Source organism: Rhinatrema bivittatum, chromosome 7 (genome assembly GCF_901001135.1).
Source record: "Rhinatrema bivittatum chromosome 7, aRhiBiv1.1, whole genome shotgun sequence".
Classification (NCBI taxonomy): domain Eukaryota; kingdom Metazoa; phylum Chordata; class Amphibia; order Gymnophiona; family Rhinatrematidae; genus Rhinatrema; species Rhinatrema bivittatum.
In genome coordinates, this window is record NC_042621.1 from 254,908,822 (window position 1) to 254,932,859 (window position 24,038).

The 24,038-nt window shown below is 47.5% G+C and overlaps 1 protein-coding gene across 4 annotated transcripts in view; it reads left to right on the forward strand.

Annotated features, from left to right (window-relative positions):
• The window catches only part of ENTPD1 (ectonucleoside triphosphate diphosphohydrolase 1), a 597,993-nt gene that overhangs the window by 240,949 nt on the left and 333,006 nt on the right, over positions 1–24,038 (forward strand). For all 4 annotated transcript variants that reach the window (XM_029610060.1, XM_029610058.1, XM_029610059.1 and 1 more), the window contains exon 2: positions 6,450–6,577. In XM_029610060.1, the coding sequence (XP_029465920.1) occupies positions 6,485–6,577 (93 nt within the window). In that variant the 5' untranslated portion in view covers positions 6,450–6,484. The remainder of the gene's footprint in view (positions 1–6,449; positions 6,578–24,038) is intronic.

The following is a 24,038-nucleotide window of genomic DNA, read 5'->3' on the forward strand; positions in this document are numbered from 1 at the left end:
CCAGGGCTCAATGCTCATCTCCCGAATCGCCTCTTATCAGCTCTATATGACCCAATACAACAGGGTCTTATTTAAGCAGATACAAGACTTGACAGACTCCCTGCCTCAGCAATTTCAAGATCAGCTCCAAACCCTGGTAAACAAGGGTTTTGAGGTGGGCAAGCATGAGAAGATCATTTTACGATATCATAGACACTGCTACCAAGGTATCTGCAGCTGCTATCTCTACAAGAAGATGGGCCTGGCTCAAGTCTTCGGACCTTCAACCTGAAGTGCAGGACAGATTATCCGACCTGCCCTGTGTAGGAGACAATCTGTTTGGCGAGTAGATTCAACGAACAGTGGCGGAACTCAAGGACCATCATGAGACCCTGAGACAGCTCTCTCTGATGCCTTCTGAGTACTCCTCAAAACAGCCTTTCCGAAAAGACACTAAGAAGTACTTCTTCCATCCAAAGAAGTCCTACCCACCACCGGCTAGAACTCACTCTACGAGACCATTTCAAAAACCTCAGTCTCGTCAGATACGAAAACAAAAGCCGCAAGCAGCTCCTCAGCCGGTCCCTGCTTCCGGTTTTTGACTCCTGCATAGAGAGGAGCAGCCAGCTTCCACTGCCTCACATACCAGTGGGAGGTCGATTGTGCCATTTCAACAACAGGAGGCACTCAATCACCTCAGACCAGTGGGTCCTAGCGATAATTGCTCAAGGTTATCATCTCAACTTTCTCTCCATCCCACCGGACTCCCCACTTTTACCGACATGGAGAACATACGATCACTCCACCCTTCTGGAACAGGAGGTCTCCCTCCTTCTCCTGTTCCAGGCAATAGAACCAGTACCCTACTCTCAGCACGGCCTAAGGTTCTATTCCCAGTACTTCCTAATCCCCAAAAAATCGGGAGGTGTTCATCCAATTCTGGATCTACATGCCCTCAACAAGTACCTTCATTGAGAAAAGTTCAAAATGGTAACCTTGGGTTCTCTTCTTCCTCTTCTACAAAGAGGAGACTGGTTCTGCTCTCTCGACCTCCTGGACGCATACACTCATATCGCGATAATTCCATCTCATCGCAAATACCTGAGATTTCTGGTAGGCCCCAAGCACTATCAGTACCAAGTGATTCCATTCGGCCTCGCGTCTGCACCACGAGTCTTCACAAAATGTCTCGTAGTAGTTGCAGCCTTCCTCAGGACTCAAGGTGTTCACGTCTACCCCTATCTAGACGATTGGTTGATCAGGGCTCCCACTCAGCAAACTGCTCTATTGTCCCTACATCTTACCTTACACACCCTGATTTCCCTAGATTTCTCGTCAACTACGACAAATCCTACTTAGTCCCATCTCAAACCTTATCATTCATAGGGGTAGACTTGGACACCTTGCAGGCAAAAGCTTTTCTACCTCAACAACGAGCTCTCACTCTCGTCTCTCTTGCACACCAGCTGCAGTCTCAGCACTACACGACTGCACGCTGCTTTCTCATCCTACTGGGACACATGGCGTCCTCAGTTCAGGTCACCCCAATGGCCCGCCTAGCCATAAGAGTCAAGCAGTGGACTCTTAGGTCACAATGGATTCAATGCATTCAGCCCCTGTCGACCATTGTCCACGTCACCGACTCACTCAGTCAGTCTCTCGCCTGGTGGAAAAATCAGAACAATCTCGTCCAAGGCTTGCCCTTCTAGGCTCCAGACCCTCAAATAACTCTCACCACCAATGCTTGCAACCTCGGCTGGGGAGCCCACGTGGCCAATCTGCAGACACAAGGAACTTGGTCTCCAGAGGAAGCCAAACACCAAATCAATTTCCTGGAGCTTCGAGCAATCAGATATGCTCTCAGAGTATTTCAGGATCGCCTCTCCAACCAGGTCATCCTGATTCAGACGGACAACCAGGTGGCCATGTGGTACATCAACAAACAGGGAGGCACGGGCTTCTACCTCCTGTGTCAGGAAGCAGAGCAGATATGGGAGGAGGCTCTCTCCCACTCGATGTACCTCAGGGCCACCTACTTGCTGGGAGTGGACAATGTGTTGGCAGACAAGCTGAATCGCAACTTTCAACTGCACGAGTCCTCAATAGCGGACTCGATCTTCCAACAATTGGGTTACCCTCAAATAGACCTCTTTGCGTCACCTCGAAACCGCAAAGTAGAGAAGTTCTGCTCTCTCACTCGCAGCCAACACTATCAGCCAAGAGATGCGTTCTCCCTCTCATGGGCAACCGGTCTCTTACATGCATTCCCTCCACTTCCACTTCTCTCAAAGACTCTCGTGAAGTTACGTCAGGACAAGGGAACTATGATCCTGATAGCACCTCACTGGCCACGCCAAGTGTGGTTTCCAATACTGCATGATCTCTCCATTCGCAGGCACATTCCCTTAGGAAAGGACCCGCTTCTGATCACTCAAAACGACGGGTGCCTACACCACTCCAATCTTTAAGCCGTGTCCCTGATGGCCTGGATGTTGAAAGGTTAATCCTTCAGCCACTTTACCTTTCTGAATCAGTATCCCGTGTCCTGATTGCTTCACGGAAGCCTTCCACGAGAAAATCCTACCTTTACAAATGGAACAGGTTTCAGTCATGGTGCTCTTCTCAATTCCTTGACCCCTTTACCTGTCCAATCACGAAGTTTCTGGACTATCTCTGGCACTTGTCGGAGTCAGGTCTAAAAACGTCCTCCATCAGAATGCATGTTAGTGCGGTGGCCGCCTTCCATAAAGGTGTCGGAGATGTTCCCATATCAGTACAACCCCTTGAAACACGTTTTCTGAAGGGTTTGCTTCACCTCAAGCCTCCACTGCGTCCTCTGGCCCCTTCTTGGGACCTCAACCTGGTTTTGGGTCGGCTCTTGAAACCACCATTTGAGCCTCTCCAATCCTGTGAACTTCGCTATCTCACATGGAAAGTGATCTTCCTTTTGGCAATCACTTCGGCTCGCAGAGTTAGTGAGTTACAGCCCTAGTTACCTATCCGCCTGACACTAAACCTCTACAGGACCGGGCAGTACTCCGCAGTCACCCTAAGTTTTTGCCTAAGGTAGTATCAGAGTTTCATCTCAATCAATCCATTTTTTCCCAGGCCCCCATTCCAATCCAGGAGAACAGGCTCTGCATACCCTTGACTGTAAACGGGCTCTAGCGTTCTACTTAGACCGTACGGCTGCCCACAGGAAAAGCACTCAATTGTTTGTCTCTTTCCATTCCATTAAATTGGGGCAGCCTGTGGGTAAGCAGACTTTCTCCTCCTAGTTAGTGGACTGCATATCCTTTTGCTATCAGCAAGCAGGCATTCCACTTCAAGACTGTGTTAAAGCATACTCTGTGAAGGCCATGGCGACTTCAGTAGCACACCTACGCTCGGTGCCACTTCCTGACATTTGCAGGGCTGCCACCTGGAGTTCTCTCCATACCTTTACAGCTCACTATTGCTTGGACAAAGCCGGAAGACAAGATTCCATCTTTCCCCAATCTGTCCTGCGTAACCTATTCACAACTTGACGTACCAACACCATTCCGCCTGCCCGGTAGGGTTCAGGATGCCCTCAGCCAAACATCCCCCCAAGTCCTAGTGCCTTGCACACCTGGGTACATTTGGTGCATACTCGGACATCCTCAGCTCAGTACTCACCCATATGTGAGGACTACCATCATAAGAACATAAGAAATTGCCATGTTGGGTCAGACCAAGGGTCCATCAAGCCCAGCATCCTGTTTCCAACAGAGGCCAAAACCAGGCCACCAAGAACCTGGCAATTACCCAAACACTAAGAAGATCCCATGCTACTGATGCAATTAATAGCAGTGGCTATTCCCTAAGTAAAATTGATTAATAGCAGTTAATGGACTTCTCCTCCAAAAACTTATCCAAACCTTTTTTGAACCCAGCTACACTTACTGCACTAACCACATCCTCTGGCAACAAATTCCAGAGCTTTATTGTGCGTTGAGTGAAAAAGAATTTTCTCCGATTAGTCTTAAATGTGCTACTTGCTAACTTCATGGAATGCCCCCTAGTCCTTTTATTATTCGAAAGTGAAAATAACCGAGTCACATCTACTCATTCAAGACCTCTCATGATCTTAAAGACCTCTATCATATCCCCCCTCAGCCGTCTCTTCTCCAAGCTGAACAGCCCTAACCTCTTCAGCCTTTCCTCATAGGGAAGCTGTTCCATCCCCTTTATCATTTTGGTTGCCCTTCTCTGTACCTTCTCTATCACAACTATATCTTTTTTGAGAAGCGGCGACCAGAATTGTACACAGTATTCAAGGTGTGGTCTCACCATGGAGCGATATAGAGGCATTATGACATTTTCCGTTCTATTAACCATTCCCTTCCTAATAATTCCTAACATTCTATTTGCTTTTTTGACTGCTGCAGCACACTGAGCTGACGATTTTAAAGTATTATCCACTATGATGCCTAGATCTTTTTCCTGGGAGGTAGCTCCTAATATGGAACCTAACATCGTGTAACTACAGCAACGGTTATTTTTCCCTATATGCAACACCTTGCACTTGTCCACATTAAATTTCATCTGCCATTTGGATGCCCAATCTTCAAGTCTTGCAAGGTCCTCCTGCAATGTATCACAGTCTGCTTGTTCTGTGAGAAAGCAAATGCTGCTTACCTGTAACAGGTGTTCTCATAGGACAGCAGAATATTAGTCCTCACGAAACCCGCCCGCCACCCCGCGGTTTTGGGTTCGTTACGTTTCTTATTTTATTTTTCGGCACTTCCTGTAGCTTTTAAACAAGACTGAAGGGGGACACCTTCTGGCTGCAGGGTTAGTGCCATGCTGGGCATGCCCAGTAGGTGCCAGTCAAAGTTCTAGAAACTTTGACAAAAGTGTTCCGTGATTGGGCTCCATCCTGTGATGTCACCCGTATATGTGAGGACTAACATCCTGCTGTCCTGTGAGAACACCTGTTACAGGTAAGCAACATTTGCTATACGTTGCCATCTCTATCCTGAATGCTTAAAGACATCGTTAGATAAGTGACTTTTATTTTCATCATAAAAATAATTTTTCAAAAACTAGAGAATTATCGTCACCTATAGACTGGCCCTGTGATTTAAGATAGGCAATTGAAGGCTGTTCTCACTAAGCTGGTAGTGCCTATTGTGAGGGCTTTTGCAGCGTAACTTAGGTGCATGTGGTTTTTGAATATTGACTCTATTAGTTACTTAGTATTGCCACTTCTATGTAATGCTGTTTTTGTTATTTCCTCCTTTACCACTCTATCTGTTTTGTTTTGTTTTGGGGTTTTTTTTACCAGCAAGCCTTTTATTGGTTGATCTGGGAATGAATAATTATACTCTCTGATTTATGCAAAGAATGTATGTAAGAATTTATTTTTTATCTGATTTTTATATTCCGCTTTTTGACACTTCAGAACCAATTACATTCACGTACTGTCGTTTTTCCCTACCCCTATGCATTAATTGTAAATGTAAACTAAGACATTAGTAGTGGGAGCTTGCCCCTCTTCCCCCAACCAAAAAAGTTCCACTGCCCCTGAAATACACATACATACTTCACTTCTTCCATTCCTTTTTCACCACTTACACCTTGACTGGTAGTCTCCCTGGCACATTCCTTTGAAAAGTGGCCTCCATGTCCTTTTGCTACAATGCTATACCACTGCTATCATGGTAATTTTGTTAAATTAGCTTTCAATCCAATGATACTGCCAAGTTTAGTAAAATCTTTTTCAGAGTTCATTGTTCCCTGTATGTTATATTGTTGGTGCATGAAATAAGTTACCTCGAAGAGGTGAGTGGGCGTTTCATTTTATAGCAGTTCATGGGTTTGGGGCACTAGTATCAGCAATCCTGTGCTATGAACTAGTTTTAGGGATCTTGAAAGAGAACAATATGGATCATTTTATTAGGATAAGTGTTCTATGTAGAGTAGGGATGAAGAGATTTTTTTGAAAAGCTAGCCAAAAGTTTTAGGAGCCCTTGAAAAAATGTTTCTTTTTGTCTGTTTTTGTTTCATTTGTTTTTATGCTTTGACATTCTTTGCTCCTTCCTCTTCCTTTTCTTGTCTATCCCAGTCTATTTTCTAATGTGATCCTGCAGTGGCAGCCCCATCAGTGGCTCTTGATTTGTAGTGGGGCTCCCTGGCTCTAGCTTCTGCTACAGCAGCAGCTCTTTAGAGTGACATCTCAGCCCCAGATCCTTCCACTGCAGAGGCTTCTCGACTCTGGTGTAGCTCTCCAACCCCACATAAAGCAACAGTTCCTCCGCCGCAGAAGTGGCTCCTCAGCTACAGCAGCTATTCCCTAACTCTAGGTGACAAATATTAGGTACCTGGGTGACCTGGAAACCTGTATTTTTCTAGCCATGATGTGGAACCTATCTGAAAGATGTACCTAATTTATGTCTTTAAAACTTTGTCCCTAGTGATGTAATCTGTTTTCTTTTTTATGATTATAGGTGCCAAACAGAAGAAAACATGGTCCAGAAAGGTTATGATCGTCCTGGGATTTCTATTCATCTTGGGAATAATTGCTTTAGTTACTGTGGCAGTAATTCAGAATAAGCCCCTTCCGAAGAATATGAAGGTAATTCAGAGCACATCAGTTGTGAATAGTTTCTTTCTTGTAGTTAAGATAAAAGACATTCTCGGAGTGTGGTTACTAATGAATGATCCTTCATGGGTAAGATGACGGGAGTTGTCTAGGGCAGTGGTTTTCAACCTGGAGCTCGAGGGCCACCTATTCAATCAGGTTTTAAGTATATCCACAATGAATATACATGAGAGATGTTTTCATATAATGCAGATATATCTCATGCATGTCCATTGTAAATATATTGAAACAAAATTGGCTAGGTAGTCTAGGGTATGCTCTTATCAATAAATAGGAATGGAATAGTGGGATCAGTTTAAGTATATGTTCAGCAATTACCTAGAGCCATAAAATAGGCAGTAATACAGTGCTTTTTCAGGAGTGAATGGATTTATCAAAATTGATAGGTTGTTAGAGCACATAGCAGTGAATGAGTATGAGTCAGCAGGGCCCAGCAAAAATGCATGATCAACAGTAAATGAATATGAGCAGTAACAGGCTGTATCCATGACCAGTCATGACTATGAGAATATCAAAATTGTCTGCTTATATGGTCAGTAGTAAAGGGGCATCTGATTAAAAGAACTGAAGTGAAGAGAGCTATTTGGTCTTGGTATATTTTTAGTAGCAGAGGTATTAGTGGATTAAGATGGTGAAGAAGACAGTTTTAGGATTCCAAACAATATCTTGGGAACCTGTAATAGGGTAGGATAGGGATACTTGCCAAGACAATCTGTCTGAATCTAGGCCAGGATTTCTACCTCTCCTGCTGTAGGCTAGCTGAGACCAGAGTAGGAGCAAGGCCAGCACTTTCCAGATGAAGACACTACCCTAAGAAGCCTGGCCTGTTGCATTGGAGTTAGGATGACTGTAGATATCCTGACCTGTGACAGATGCTCTGTGTTTAACACAAGAGACCTTCACTATGCTGCCATTTGGCCTTTTTTTATTACCGTATTTTCCAGAATATAGGTCACAGGTTTTTTTCAGCGATTTCAGTGGCTGCGACTTATGCACCGATGCGACTTATATACTGTCACAATCTCTCTCTCTCTTTCTCTGTCTCTCTCTCAGCCTGTGCTGTTAATCTCGCTGTACAAACAGGTGCAACTTATACAAAAGTGCGACATATCTACCAACTTTTTCATCAGAATGGCAATTTATAGGGGGTTGCAACTTATACACTGGTGTGACTTATATACTGGAAAATACGGTATTTACTTTGAAGAAACTTAAGGTATGATCTTGTGGTTTGTATTTTTGCTGCTTTGTCTTTTGAGGTCTATACTTGCCAAATAAACCCAATTTGGATTGTTGGCTGGTGTGGCTGATTTGTGCTGTTCTTGCCCATTCTCTCCTATACAGCCCACAGAAAAAGAAATTATACAAACTGATAGAAAAAAATGGTAATAAGCGAGTAATACAGAAAAATATCCACTGTAAATGGCAAACAAACTTTATTGCGATGGAGTAGATACAGAGAAGGGCGACCAAAATGGTAAAGGGAATGGAACAGCTCCCCTATGAGGAAAGACTAAAGATGTTAGGACTTTTCAGCTTGGAGAAGAGACAGCTGAGGGGGGATATGATAGAGGTGTTTAAAATCATGAGAGATCTAGAACGGGTTAATGTGAGTCAGTTATTTATTCTTTCGAATAATAGAAAGACTAGGGGGCACTCCATGAAGTTAGCATGTGGCACATTTAAAACTAATCGGAGAAAGTTCTTTTTCACTCAACGCACAATTAAACTCTGGAATTTGTTGCCAAAGGATGTGGTTAGTGCAGTTCTCACAGGACAAGCAGGATGGTAGTCCTCACATACGGGTGACGTCACAGGATGGAGCCCAATCATGGAACACTTTTGTCAAAGTTTCTAGAACTTTGACTGGCCCCTACTGGGCATGCCCATCATGGCACCAACCCTGCAGCCAGCAGGGGTTCCTCTTCAGTCTTCTTTTTTCCGCGAAGCAGTACCCACGCGGTTAAGGAGCTCTGCAAGGATTCCTGACAGGGATTTTCCTCACGGAATTATTTAAAGTTAAATTGCCCCACAGGGGTCCCTCCATTAACTTTTTTCAGTCCCCGGTATTCTGGTAAGTTTTTACCCGTTTTCCGTCAATTACCGTCGAGTTTGGCCCTCACGGCTTACTGGCCATTGACCGTACCGCAGCTCGATTTTTCTATGGCCATGGCATCGGGGTTCCATCGGTGTCTGGACTGAACTCATACCATGTCCATTACAGACCCGCATAAAGTCTGTGTAATGTGTCTTGGACGAGAGCACAATGTCTTGACCTGCACCAAATGTGCCCTAATGGCTCCAAAAGGTCGCAAGGCCAGAATGGAGAAGATGGGACTTCTCTTCCGTGCTCAAACCCCAACTCCGTCCATTGCATCGACATCATCTGAACCGGCACCATCAACGTCGCGTCAGCATCGTCCACCGACCAATGACCGCCCGGCGTCCATCACTTCCCGACCTTTGACACCCTCTTCACCCCCTCAGGACCAAGGGGATCAAAAGGAGAAACATCGCCATCGCACAGAAAGTCTCGGACCATCGAGGCATCGAAACCATCGACCTCGCCATCGTCCGAGCCACCGCTGAAGAAACCCCGTCCAGAAAAGGCACTGACCTTCACGGCGACCGGGTCACCGAGGCAATCCTCACCCGATAGGGCGTCAGGAGCCGCAACTCCGCCTTTAACGGTGGTCCCTCCGGCTATGCCTCTGCCTCCTTCTTCAGTTCCGGAGCCGGGGCTGCTTGCTCCAGGTCTCCGAGAAGAACTGGACTGGATGGTTCAGGAGGCCATCGACAAGGCAATGCATCAACCCCAGGTTCCCCCGGCACCGATATCTGTGCCGATAGTGGGACCAAGCACCGACCCGATTCCAGCAGCATTGGCACCGCTGCTATCGAGGATGGAAGCGCTTATTGCTGCTTTTCCACCGGTGGACCCTGAGTCACCGATCTGGTGCCCTCCCCGCTGACGTTATCATCAGGAGGAGAAACACTGTTCCGCATTCCTCCATCGGGAGTTCTGCCTCAGCCATTGAGATCAATACCGATACCTCCATCGGCGCCATCAAGCCATCCACAGATGCCATCGATGCCTGCGCCAGGGCCTTCATTGCTTTCATCGGTGCCTCCAGTTATTCCTCCGATGTCTTCGGAGCCTAAACCGGGACCTTCAGGTATCCAACTACCCCGTCCCTCTACAGTTCCTAGAGCGACAGGTGCTGATCCTTATGATACTTGGACTGATGATTCTTCACCAGACACCGATGACTTGCCTTCACCACCTTCACCCACTGAAAGTAGAAGGCATTCTCCTCCAGAGAACCTTTCTTTCATAAATTTTGTGAAGGACATGTCTGAATTGGTCCGCTTCCAGTTACTGATGGAACAGGACGACAGACATCAAATGATGGAGTAGCTTCAATTCCTGGACGCGCCCAAGGAAATCACCTCCATCCCCATACATCAAGTTCTTCTTGACCTTCTGAAAAAGAACTGGGAGCATCCTGGCTCCATTGCACCAATCCACAGGAAAACTGACTCTACCTACTTGGTGCAGTCAGCTCCAGGTTTTCAAAAGCCTCAGATGGATCAAAAGTCTGTGGTAGTTGAATCTGTGCAAAAGAAAGCAAAAAGGTCGAAAACTCATACTTCCACCCCCTGGCAAGGATCTTTCAAGGATCAATGCTGATCCTCCGAATTGCTGCTTACCAACTATATATGACCCAATATAATAGTCATTTTTAAGCAACTACAAGACTTGACAACCTCCATGCCTCAGTCACTTTCAGAAAAGTTCCACACCCTACTTAATAAGGGTTTGGAGGCAGGCAAACATGAGATTAGATCATGTTACGATATCTTTGACACTGCAACCAGAATATCTGCAGCCGCTATTTCAGCAAGACAAGAGCGGTTGTCCGACTTCCCCTGCATAGGAGACAATCTCTTTGGCGAGCAGATTCAAAAGACAGTGGCTGAACTAAAGGACCATCATGAGACTCTCAGACAGCTCTCTCTGATTCCTTCGGATTATCCTTCTAAACAGCCTTTCCAGAAGGACTCTAAAAAGTCTTTTTATAGACCAAAGAAGTCCTACCCACCAGCAGCCAGATGCCGTTCTGTGAGACTATTCCTCAAATCACAGTCTCGTCAAACCCGAAAGCAAAAGCCACAGACAGCCCCCCAACCGGGCCCTACTTCTAGTTTTTGACTCCCGCATAGAGAGCAGCAGCCAGATTCCATACCAAATGTCCCAGTGGGAGGCTGCTTGTGCCATTTCAACAACATATGGCAATCAATCACCTCTGACCACTGGGTCCTAGCAATAATTGCTTAAGGCTATCATCTCAACTTTCTCTCCATCCCGCCGGATTCCCCATCTCTAATGACGTGGAAAACATCTGACCATTCATTGCTCCTGGAGCAAGAGGCCTCCCTCCTACTCCAGTCAAGAGCAATAGAACCAGTACCATCGCCTCAGCAAGGCCTCGGGTTCTATTCCCGGTACTTTCTAATCCCCAAAAGATCGGGAGGCGTTCGTCCAATTTTGGATCTACGAGCCCTCCAGAGAGAAAAGTTCAAGATGGTAACCTTGGGCTCCCTGCTTCCTCTTCTTCAAAGAGGAGACTGGCTCTGCTCTCTCGACCTCCAGGACGCATACACCCATATTGTGATAACTCCATCTCATTGCAAATTCCTGAGGTTTCTCGTAGACCCCAAGCACTATCAATACTGAGTGCTTCCATTCGGCCTAGCATCTGCACCACGAGTCTTTACAAAATGCCTCGTCGTGGTTGCCGCCTTCCTCAGGACTCAAGGTGTTCACGTCTACCCCTATCTGGACGACTGGTTAATCAGGGGTCCGACTCTGCAATCTGCTTTGTCATCCCTACATCTCACCTTAAACACTCTACTTTCATTCGGATTTCTCGTCAGTTACTGTTATGGTGGTGAGACAGTGGACCCTTGGGCCGGCCTGGTGAAGGAGGATTCCTTAGGGCAGACCGGGAGGCGGAGTCTAGTGCGGCCTGGGGACGGCTTCACCCTGGAGATCCTGGATCCCCCCAGGAGGAGCCTGTAGGGATCCGGACCGCGGGGACTGAGAAGGGCCACGCGGCAGCGGGTCTAGGAAGGCTTCACCCGGGACCCGGGATCCCCCCAGGAGGAGCCCGTAGGGTTCCGGGCCCTTGGGACTTACGAGCTGGAGACAGCCAGTGGAAGAGGCAAGTCCGAGTATGAAGCAGGCAGCAGAAGGAAGCTTCAGTAGCAGGCCAAGGTCCGGAGCCGGGAAGTCCACAAGAGAAGGTACAATGGAACAGACGAAGAAGAGGCAGGTCTGGGGTTGAGGCTGGCAGCAAGCAGGAAACGTCAGAGGCAGGCCGAGATCAGGAACCAGGGAGACAACAGAAGAAGGTCAGCTGAAGCAGAAACTGCAACAGGCACAGGAGAACCAGGAACCAGCAGCAAGCAGGAACAGGATGGCAACTAGAACACAGGGAACCTCGTTGCAAGGCACTCTCCCCAGGTTTGGACGCCGGTTATATGCAGAGCTGGCGTCTGACGTCAGCCAGGGGGCTGTCCAGCACTTCCAGGTGCTGGATCTTCAAAAGGACTGCCCTCGCGCGCATGCGAGGCAGAGATGAGGGGCGGAGCTTCTGCTAGCCTGGACGGCGTTCTCCACGTGGAGACGCCGCGGCCATGCGGCCCACCGAGCTGGGACCTCAGCGCTTCTCTCCGCGGTCCGGAGCGGAGGTAAGTGGCCCCGACCCCGATCATGGGGGAGGCGGTCGGGGCTGCAACAATTACGACAAACCCTCCTTAGTCCCATCTCAAACCTTATCGTTCACTGGGGCAGACTTGGACACCTTACAGGCAAAGGCTTTCCTGCCTCGACAACGAGCCCTCAATCTCATGGCTCTGGCACAACAGCTGCAGTCTCAATGCTCAACAGCTCATCATTTTCTCATCCTTCTAGGACACATGTTGTCCTCAGTTCAGGTTACACCAATGGCCCGCCTGGCCATCAGAGTCATGCAGTGGACTCAAAGGTCGCAATGGACACAGTCCCTTCAGCCCCTGTCGACCATTGTCCACGTCACAGACTCACTCCGTCTGTCTCTCGCCTGGTGGATGAATCACATCAATCTTCTACAGAGTTTGCCCTTTCAGGCGCCAAGCCCTCAAATAACTCTAACCACCGATGCTTCCAACTTCAGAGCCTATGTGGCCAATCTCCAGACACAAGGTTCATGGTCTCCAGAGGAAGCCAAACACCAAATAAATTTCCTGGAGCTTCGAGCAATAAAATACGCTCTCAGAGTATTTCAGGATCGCCTGTCCAGTCAAGTCATCCTGATCCAGATGGACAACCAGGTGGCCATGTGGTACATCAGCAAGCAGGGAGGGACAGGATCCTACCTTCTGTGTCAGGAAGCTGCACAGATATGGGCGGAGGCCCTCTCCCACTCAATGTATCTCAGGGCCACCTACTTGCCAGGAGTGGACAACGTGTTGGCAGACAAGTTGAGTCGCACCTTCTAACCGCACGAGTGGTCTCTAAACCCCTCAGTAGCGAACTCCATCTTCCAAGAATGGGGTTATCCTCAAATAGACCTCTTTGCATCACCCCAGAATCGCAAAGTAGGCAATTTCTGCTCTCTCACTCGCAGCCAACATTATCCACCAAGAGACATGTTCTCCCTATCATGGTCAACCGCTCTCCTATACGCATTCCCTCCACTTCCACTTCTCTCGAAGACTTCCGTGAAGTTACGTCAGGACAAGGGAACCATAATCCTGATAGCACCCCACTGGCCCCGCCAAGTGTGGTTTCCAATCCTTCAGGATCTTTCCATTCGCAGGCACATTCCTCTGGGAACAGACCCGCTTCTAATCACTCAAAACGATGGGTGCCTTCGCCACCCCAATATTCAGGCCCTGTCCATGACAGCATGGATGTTGAAAGGTTAATCCTTCAGCCGCTTAACCTTTCTGATCCAGTCTTCCGTGTCTTGATTGCTTCACGGAAGCCTTCCACGAGAAAATCGTATTCCTACAAATGGAACAGGTTCACATCATGGTGCTCTTCTCAGGCCCTTGATGCTTTTACCTGTCCAATCCTGAAGTTTCTAGACTACCTCTGGCACGTGTCAGAGTCAGGTCTTAAAACTTCCTCCATTAGAATGCATGTCAGTGTGGTAACCGCCTTCCATAAAGTTATCGGGGATGTCCCTATCTCAGTACAACCCCTTGTCACATGATTTCTGAAAGGCTTGCTTCACCTCAAGCCTCCACTGCGTCCTCCGGCCCCTTCTTGGGACCTCAACCTGGTTTTGGGTCGGCTCCTGAAACCACCATTTGAGCCTCTCCAATCCTGTGAACTTCACTTTCTCACATGGAAAGTGATTTTCCTTTTGGCAATCACTTCGGCTCGCAGAGTTAGCGAGTTACAAGCCCTAGTTAACTATCGCCTTACACTAAACTTCTGCAGAACCGGGCGGTACTTCGCACTCACCCTAAATTCTTACCTAAGGAAGTATCAGAGTTTCATCTCAATCAATCCATTATACTACCTACCTTCTTTCCCAGGCCCCATTCCAATCCAGGAGAGCAGGCTCTGCATACCTTTGACTGCAAACGGGCTCTAGTGTTCTACCTAGACCGCACAGCTGCCCACAGGAAGAGCACTCAATTATTTGTGTCTTTCCATTCTAACAAATTGGGGCAGCCTGTGGGTAAGCAGACTCTCTCCTCCTGGCTAGCGGACTGCATATCCTTTTGCTATCAGCAAGCGGGCATTCCACTCCAAGACCGTGTGAGGGCCATGGCAACTTCAGTAGCACACCTACGATCGGTACGGCTTCCTGACATTTGCAGGGCTGCCACTTGGAGTTCTCTCCATACTTTTACAGCCCACTATTGCTTAGACAAAGCCGGAAGACAAGACTCCATCTTCGGCCAGTCTGTCTTGCGTAACCTATTTATGACGTGACGTACCAACACCCTTCTGCCTGCCCGGTGGGGTTCAGGATGCCCTCTACCAAATTCCGCCCCAGTTGTTGTGCCTGTTGCACGGCTTTGGCTACATTTGTTGCATGTTCGGACATCCTCAGCTCGGTACTCACCCATATGTGAGGACTACCATCCTGCTTGTCCTGTGAGAAAGCAAATGTTGCTTACCTGTAACAGGTGTTCTCACAGGACAGCAGGATATTAGTCCTCACGAAACCTGCCCGCCACCCTGCGGTGTTGGGTTTGTTTTATTATTTTATTTTTCGGCATTACCTGTAGCTTTTAAATAAGACTGAAAAGGGACTCCTGCTGGCTGCAGGGTTGGTGCTATGCTGGGCATGTCCAGTAGGGGCCGGTCAAAGTTCTAGAAACTTTGACAAAAGTGTTCTGTGATTAGGCTCCATCCTGTGATGTCACCCGTATGTAAGGACTAACATCATGCTGTCCTGTGAGAACACCTGTTACAGGTAAGCAACATTTGCTTTAGTGTAGCTGTGTTTAAAAAAGGATTGATAAATTCTTGGAGGAGAAGTCCATTACCTGCTAATTAATTATGTTGACTTAGAAAATAGCCACTGCTATTATTAGCAACAGTAGCATGGAATAGACTTAGTTTTTGGGTACTTGCCAGGTTCTTATGGCTTGGATTGGCCACTGTTGGAAAGAGGATGCTGGGCTTGATGGACCCTTGGTCTGACCCAGTATGGCATGTTCTTATGTTCTTATTGACCTTCAGTTGCTTCCTCAATCTTTAGAGTTTGCAGAACTTTATTTTATTCAAAATACACTCTCCCAGTTGTAATGAAAGCAAGACAGCACTATACCATACTTATATTTCATCACAAATTTCACTATGTTAGAACATACTGCAAATCAGTATACTACACCACAATATAGTGAACTACACTGCCTGCTCAGATTAGAACATCTTTGCTTGAGTCTTTCTGGCATGATTTTCTGCAACCTAAATTTCAATTATTTCACTAAAATAAAAGGGGGCCATTGATTATGGGGCTTAGACAATATTGCCAAGGTGCCTCACTCATATTCAAGAATGATATTTGTCAGGATTGGCAGAGGCTGTGGAACTATGAAGGCAAAGTGCTCTGGCCAAGGAGGGAGTGAAGATGATTGCCACTACTGCAATGATATGATAGAGGTTTATAAAATCACAAGGGGAATGGTTATTTACCCTTTTAGATAACATTAGGACTAGAGGATACTCATTGAAACTAATAGGTAGCAGATTTAAAACAAATTAGAGAAAGCATACGATCAAACTGTAGAATTTGTTGACAGAGGATGTGGTCACGGCATTTAGCAAAGCTGAGTTTAAAAAGTTTGGTCAAGTTCCTGAAAGAAAAGTCTATAAACAGTTATTAACCAGGTGACTCTGGGAAATCCAACACTTGTCACTGGGAATGGGCAACAAATTGGATCTACTTTTTGGGATTGGCCACTGTAGAAGATAGGATAGTGGGCTCACTGGACCTTTGGTCTGACCAAGTACGCATTTCTTTTGCTATTATGTTCTCTATTGGCCATCAAGCAGAACTGATGGATAAGCTCAAAGAAGACTTCCTTCCAGCCATCAGAGTTGATAAATGTTGTTCCTGAACATACCCAGATCAGTCCAGAAAAGTGGTTTGTGTATTGCTACCAGCAGGTGGAGTCAGAGAACAATTAGAACTTTGGGCACTGCTACATAACGAGAGTGCCACCTGCAGTCACTCAGTATTTCTCTGACTCCAGCGGGTGGTAGAGATGCACTCCTGCAGTCTGACTAGTTTTATTTGATTTTTAGTTACTTAGTATTTTTTTAAGGATTTCTTTTTCCTCTATCTCAGCTGTGCTTCCTGAGGTGTTAGGCACCTTCGTGGGCCATCCCTCACTGGAAGCCTGGTGTCTGAGGGGTTGGACACACCTTTCTGTGTTTTGCCCGCAAGTTCTTGGGAGTGGAAGGCCAGGGGCTCCTGGTTACTTCACACCAATGCTGCAATAGCTGCTCCTTTTCCTTCTGCCTTTGTTGCTGTTTCATAAAGTTAAAAGAAAAAAGGGAGCTGAGCTGGCGGACATCTTTTCTGAGGTAAGGTGTCAGTGCAGAGAGAGGCTGTAGATAGCAGCCGTTTCAAAAAAGGAGCAACGTGTTCCCTCTTAGCCCGGGGCTCCGGGTGATTTCTAGAGGAAGAGGGTGAGTTGGGCTTTCAGCCCGTGTATTATTCAGCGCATTTCGCCGTTTTTTTCACCGCGTTTCAGCACTACTGTGCTGGGGACTGTTTTGTTTTTCTTTTGGCCTCCCAGGCCGCCGACGGAGCGCCGTTTTTTGACGACAGCTGTTTTTTCTCCCCTTAGGCAGATCGCGTGGCTACGCGGCCGAATTAATGGGCCCTCGTACAAATCACTGGCCTGCCGTGCTTGTGGTGTGCGCAAACAGGCACTGGACTCGGCTGCCCTTTGTGTGGCTTGCCCTTCGGCATGGAGGGCTCATCGGGGCCAACCGAACCCCCCCGCGGGGGGGTGGGGGGTGGGCATTGCTCTGTGGCTCACTTGAGGAGGATTCCCCACCCGTTGTGGCCCCTGTGGGGGATGATATTGCGGACAGTGCCACCCCACGCGATTCTCCTGAGGAAACAGGAGACTTGGAGGAGTTTTCCTTGGAATTTATTTTACTTATGCACCATCTTTCCTGGCTAGGAGGCAGGTGGTGCCGAAGAGACTCTGACATATGGGAACCCTGTCAGTGCCTCTGGTGAAGAAGACTCGCTGCTCGGATCTGCAGCAGCGTCCTGGGGATCCCTCTCCTCAGACAGGGGATTCCTCCCGAATGCCACAGTACCCAGGAGCGGGTGCAGACGCTGCGGCAGATTCTGGGACCGGTCCGGGAGTAGTCCCAGATCCGACTCCGGATCCAGGGGACGAGGATCCTGATGATCTTGATGGTGATGACCTCCCTTCAGCGGAGGGTGATGTTCCCAGCATGGTCCGCCTTTTCAAGCGTGAAGAGCTCCGTCCTCTCATTCCACAGATCTTGGACGTCCTGGGGCTTAAAGTTTCTCAGGAGGAGTCCGACCATGAGGGAGTTAATCCTGTCCTCGATGGTATCCGAAGTTCGACAACTTCCTTTCCGCTACCTAAAAAGGTCCGCAAACTAGTTTCCCGGGAATGGGATACTCCTGATGCGGGACTGAAGGTGGGCAGGGCTATGGCAAAGCTTTAACCCATGTCCTCGGATGTTTTGGATCTTCTGAAGATTCCAAAGGTAGAAGCAGCAGTTTCGGTGGTCACTAAAAAGAAGACTATCCCAGTAGCTGGGGCCGCAGCACTGAAAGACATGCAAGACCGCAAGCGTGAGATCCAGCTAAAGCGAGTTTTTTAAGTAGCTGCCTTAAGTCTTCGGGTGGCAGTTTGTGCTAACCTTATGCAGAGGGCGTGTCTGTGTTGGTTTCAAAATTCCACCTCCTCCTCTGCTTCCGGCGGCAGTGGAGCGCTTCAGGCCGCTCGTTTAGAGGTGGGCATCGCTTATGTGGCGGATGCGCTGTATGACCTCGTGCGGATGTCAGCTGCAGAATTGGGCAGCGGATTTGTCCTCAAAGTCTCAGCTTTGTAACCTCCCCTTTAAAGGCAAGCTCCTGTTCTGGGATGACCTTGGTAAGCTGGTAAAGTTACTCGGAGAGTCCATGGGCAATACGTTGCCGGAAGATAGGTCTTCCAAGAAGGTTTTTCCGCCTCGGGCTCGTTTTCGGGACTCTCGCCGGTATCGAACTGCCAGGTATTCCGTGCCTTCTACTTCCAAACAGACTCCGGGACGCCAGCAGTCCTTTCGCGGTGGTTGCAGCTCTGGCAGAGACTCTGGAAACCTCAATGCCGGAAACAGTAAATTCTCCCAATAAAGCCACGGGCACCCATTCCGTCGTAGAAGCTGTTGGAGGCAGATTATCCAACTTTTACACGGAATGGGCAAGAATCACTTCGAATCACTGGGTCCTGGAAGTGATCAGAGACAACTATGCTCTAGAGTCTCGCGACCGGTTCGGGAGGTATTTGTGGAGTTTTGCGTGGCATCCCGCAGCAAGCGAGAGGCAGTGCGGGCCACTCTGCAGAGCCTTCTCGAGCTCAAGGCTATTGTCCTCATTCCAGAGGCTCATCAGGGCCGTGGCCGGTACTCAGTTTACTTTGTGGTTCCCAAAAAGGAGGGCACCTTTCGTCCCATTCTTGATCTGCAGAAGGTAAACTGTTGTCTTCGTATCCCTCGTTTTCAAATGGAGACCCTGAGGATGGTAATGGCTGCAGTCCTAAAAGGAGACTTTCTGGCATCCCTGGACCTCACGGAGGTGTATCCACACATTCCAATCCAGTTGAGCCATCAGAGGTTTCTATGCTTCAAGGTCTTGGGACAGCACTACCAGTTTTGGGCCCTTCCATTTGGCCTAGCCACTGCTCTTCGAACTTTCACCAAGGTGATGGTGGTGGTAGCTGACTTCCTTCGCAAGGAAGGGATTTTAGTCCATCCTTACCTGGACGATTGGTTGATTCGCGTGAAGTCTCGGGAGGACTGTTAAAGGTCTGTTCGTATTGTGATGTTCACCTTGCAGGCACTTGGGTGGGTCGTCAATGTTCAGAGGAGTCATTTGCAACCCACCCAAGATCTGGTTTACTTGGGAGCGCAGTTCAATACCTTGCGCGGCAAGGTGTTTCTGGCAGCGGACTGAGTAACAAAGTTGCAAAGCCAGGTCCAAGCCCTGCTTCGGAGGAAGAATCCCACCGTCTGGCAGCACCTACAAGTTCTGGGATCCATGGCTTCCACCTTGGACTTAGTGCCATGGGCGTTCGCTCACTTACAACTGTTACAGCGTGCACTTTTGTCATGATGAAGTCCGCTGTCGGAACAGTTCCACATGCCAATGCCTCTTCTGCCAGAATCCAGAGCCAGTCTGTTGTTGTGGCTATCGCGTGACAATCTGGAGCGGGGGATGGACTTGGACTCTCCGCATTGGCTAATAATATCCACAGATGCCAGTCTTTCCGGTTGGGGTGCGGTGTATGCAGACAGATCAGCCCAAGGGCTATGGTCGCCGACGGAGGGATCTTGGTCCATCAATCATCTCGAGACAAGAGCTGTTCAACTTGCCCTAAAAGCATTCCGACCCTGGATTCAGGGCAAAATGGTTCAAGTGTTCTCCAACAATGCGACGATGGTGGCTTACATCAGCCATCAAGGAGGGACAAGAAGTACTGCGGTGGCTCTCGAGGCTCGACTCCTGTTTGCCTGGGCAGAGCATCATCTCAAGGGAATTGTCGCTTCTCATGTCACAGGAGTGGAGAACGTGCAGGCGGACTTCCTCAGCAGACAGCAACTCGATCCAGGAGAGTGGGAACTGTCCTCCGAAGCGTGGAACCTAATTTGTGCTAGATGGGGCGTGCCACAACTAGATCTGATGGCAACTCAGGCGAATGCGAAGACAATCCGATTCTTCAGCCGCCGGCTGGAGCGGGGCTTGGTGGGTCTCAACGCTCTGGTGTGTCCATGGCCCACAGGGATTCTGCTTTATGCCTTCCCGCTGTGGCCCCTCATCGGGCGTCTTCTCCGTCTAGTAGAAATCCATCCAGGCAGGGTGGTACTGGTAGCACCGGAGTGGCCACGACGCCCATGGTTCGCTGATTTGGTTCGCATGGCTCCAGAAGGTCCATTGCAGCTCGCTCATCTGCTGCATTTTCTTTGGCAGGGACCCATATTTTCGGATCGGGAGGATCACTTCTCTCTCGTGGCTTGGCTTTTGAGAGGCGACATTTACGCTTGAAGTGTTATTCTGAGCAGGTCATTTCCACCCTTCTTCAGGCTTGACGCCCGGCCACTTCTATGGCTTATGTTAGATTCTGGAAGCTTTTTGAATCATGGTGTCATGAGCGGGCATGCTATCCCGTGTCTGTGGATGTCTCTTGGGTACTGGACTTTTTGCAACAGGGGCTCACTAAGGGATTAGCATTCAATTCCCTTGGGGTACAGCTAGCGGCTTTGGCTTCTTTACGGGGCAGAGTTAATGGCTGTTCACTTGCACTTCACCTAGATATCTCCCAATTTCTCAAAGGGGTTAAACATTTGCGTCCTCCCATCCGTTCTGTTTGTCCAGATTGGAGTTTGAACCTGGTACTTCGTGTGCTATGTGGACCCCCTTTTGAGCCTATCTGCAGAGCTTCTCTGAAGGATTTGACCCTAAAAACTGTGTGTTTGGTGGCCATTTGTTCGGCTCGTCGCATTTCAGACTTACAGGCGCTGTCGTGTCGGGATCCTTTTCTTTGAATTTTCGATGATAGGGTATCGTTTCGTATGGTCCTGTCCTTTGCCAAGAAGGTCGTTTCGATTTTTCACGTCAACTAGACGGTTGAACTTCCAGGTTTTCCGCAGTCGTCTCGGGAGTCTTCTCAGGGTAGAGACCTCCATCTTTTGGACGTGCGCCACGTTCTTTTACGTTACCTGGAGGTTACTAATGCCTTCTGACATTCCAATCATTTATTCATCCTCTTCGGGGGCCCTAAGCAGGGTGACAAAGCATCTAAGCCAACCATATCGCGTTGGATTAAGGAAGCCATTGCTTCGGCATACATTGCCTGAGGTTGTCAAGTTCCTTTGGGTCTCAGAGCTCCTTCCACCAGAGCCCAGGCTATGTCCTGGGCAGAGTGTCAATTACTGTCGCTTCAGGAGATCTGTAAGATGGCTGTGTGGTCCTCTTTACACACTTTCATTAAGCATTACCGACTGGACGTTAAGGCTTCTGATAAATCGTCCTTTGGCGAGAGTGTTCTGCATGTGGGTCTTTCGGGTTCCCGCCCAGTGTAGGGTGGCTTGGGTGCATCCCACTTTTCTGGACTGTTCTGGGTATATTCAGGAAATGAAAATTTGTTCTTTCCTGCTAATTTTCATTCCTGCAATACCACAGATCAGTCCAGAGGCCCACCCCTTTCTTCAGATACCGAAAGACTGTCTTGGTCAGAACCTGCTTAAGTTTTTTATTGTTGAAGCTACTTTTTTGCAGACATGATTCATGGAGAAGTTTTTAGCAGTTGTTCGGTCTGGTTTTTGCCAGTGGCGAAGCAGTAGTCCAAAAATTTGGTTGGGTGCTACCCTTCGTTATTTAGTTCTGTTAGCATGGGTTTGGGTACAGGTGACACTCTCGTTATGTAGCAGTGCCCAAAGTTCTAATTGTTCTCTGACTCCACCTGCTGGTAGGGATATACAACCCACTTTTCTGGACTGATCTGTGGTATTACAGGAACGAAAATTAGCCGGTAAGAACCAATTTTCATTTCAAATTCTCCCAGTGTACCATCTGATGTGAAAGGTATACAAAATAATGAAGAAAAACTCTCTCATTCAAAAATCAATAGGAAAATAAAAAAACTAACAGCCCCTTTGAAAATTTGCATTGGCTTAGTGACTAAATTTAGCCACCAAGTTTCTCTGAGTGGATACATTTAGCAGTTCAAAATATGGGTGACGCCAGGGGCAAACTTTGGTTGAGGAGGGATGTTAGGAACTAAAAGGCAATCCTAAATTTGGGCACCTTTTTCTGTGTCCTGGAACCCAGCAATCAGCTTCCCTCCTTCCCCAGATTAGCAATACAAGTCCTACCCCCAGTCTCCAAATAAAGAAGCTCTTTATCCTTCCTCTTTCCCATCCCAGTAGCCTAATTTGCTGATTCTAAAGCTCTGGATCCATCAACTGATTGGCAAACCTTCCCAAATCTCAAATTTTGAATCATACCTCTCCTCTGACCTCTCTTCCTACTACCCCACTGGAGTCTAGACTTATGATTATGGAGAATACCATTTTTCATCAGCAGGAGGAACATGAGACCCCTCCTGTTGGTACCACTGCCTAATGTTATCATCCATTGTCACTTCAGAACTATGTTGAAGCACTGGTAAGTGGTGCCATCCAGTAATGAACCATGGTGCTGGTTGGAAGGTTTTTGGGTCCCTCTTGCTGATTAAAATGGGACTCTTTGGAATTGTAAGTGCAGATTCTTTTTCAGAAGTACTCCCTGTTCATGGAAAGGGAAAGATAATTTCAATGTCTGGCTCAAAACCTGTTGTAAGGAAAATGATTTTGGATACATTGGAGACTGGAGCTGTATATGGAGCAATAAAAGATTATATGGTAAGGATAACCTATATCTGTCTGTGGCAGGAAAGATGATGCTAACTGAAAAATTCAGATCACACATTATTAGGCATTTAAACTAGGAAGAAGGGATGGCAGGAGGTGTCACTCCCAAGTAAAACAGAGGGAAAGTTTGAAAAAAAAAATCAGTTCGAAAAATCAGAAAAGTTGAATACAAAGAGCAGCTGGAAAGCTATGACTATAAATGCTTGTAGTCTAGGCAACAAAATTCCAGACCTGCAGGCCCTAATGGTGGAGGCGGACTTGGACATTGTTGCTGTTATGGAAACCTAGTTCACTGATTCCCATGATTGGGATACAGCCATCCCAGGCTATAACTTGCTAAGAAAGGACAAAAAAGGGGGAGGAGTAGCTCTTTATGTCAAAAACAATATCCAAATGTAACCGTCAGGAATGAGGCAGGAAAGAGGTCCAGACAACTGATCCGTAAAGATAGACTTTTATTGCCAGCAAGATGCAGCTAAGACAAAGGCTTAGAACAACTGCATGTTATTATCACAAGCAACTGAATTGCAAGGGACATGGGGTAGAAAAAGAAACATTGTGGACCATCCTAATAAAATGATGGTGCTTCCATTTTTACTGATGTGATCTACAGGCCACAAAATCAAATGGAAGAACTAGATAGGGAACTCATTGAAGACATCCAAAAGGTGGGAAAGAAGGGCGAAATGTTGCTTGTTGAATGCTTGTTGAAGATTTTAATCTGTGGATTGGAGTATTCCCTTATGTGGAATCTACAAGATGTAGAGAGATAGTGGATGCTCTTCAAGGGGCTTTGCTCAAACAAATGTTAATGAAACCCATGAGGGAGGGTGAGATACTCGATCTAGTGCCTCACTAATGGTGATAATGTCTCTAATTTTCGGGTAGGGGCTCATCTGAGCACCAGTGATTATCAGATGGTGTGGTTCGATTTTGCAAATAGAATACAGAGAAGTGACACTAAAACCCGAGTTATGAATTTCAAAAATACGGACGATATCAAAATGGGGATGTACCTGGAAAAAGAACTGGAAGACTGGGAGAAAATGGGTGAGGAGGAACAGTGGGTGAAGTAAAGGCTATTACAAAAGCAACAAATCTATATGTTAGAAAAGTAAACAGGTTTCTTTTTCCTCTTACTCTTATCTGGCTTTCTAAGGAGGTGGGTGAAAAAATAAAGCCAAAAAGAATAGCGTTCAGGAAGTATAAAGGATCCCAAAAAAAGGAACAATGAGAAGAATATCTGTTAAAACTGAG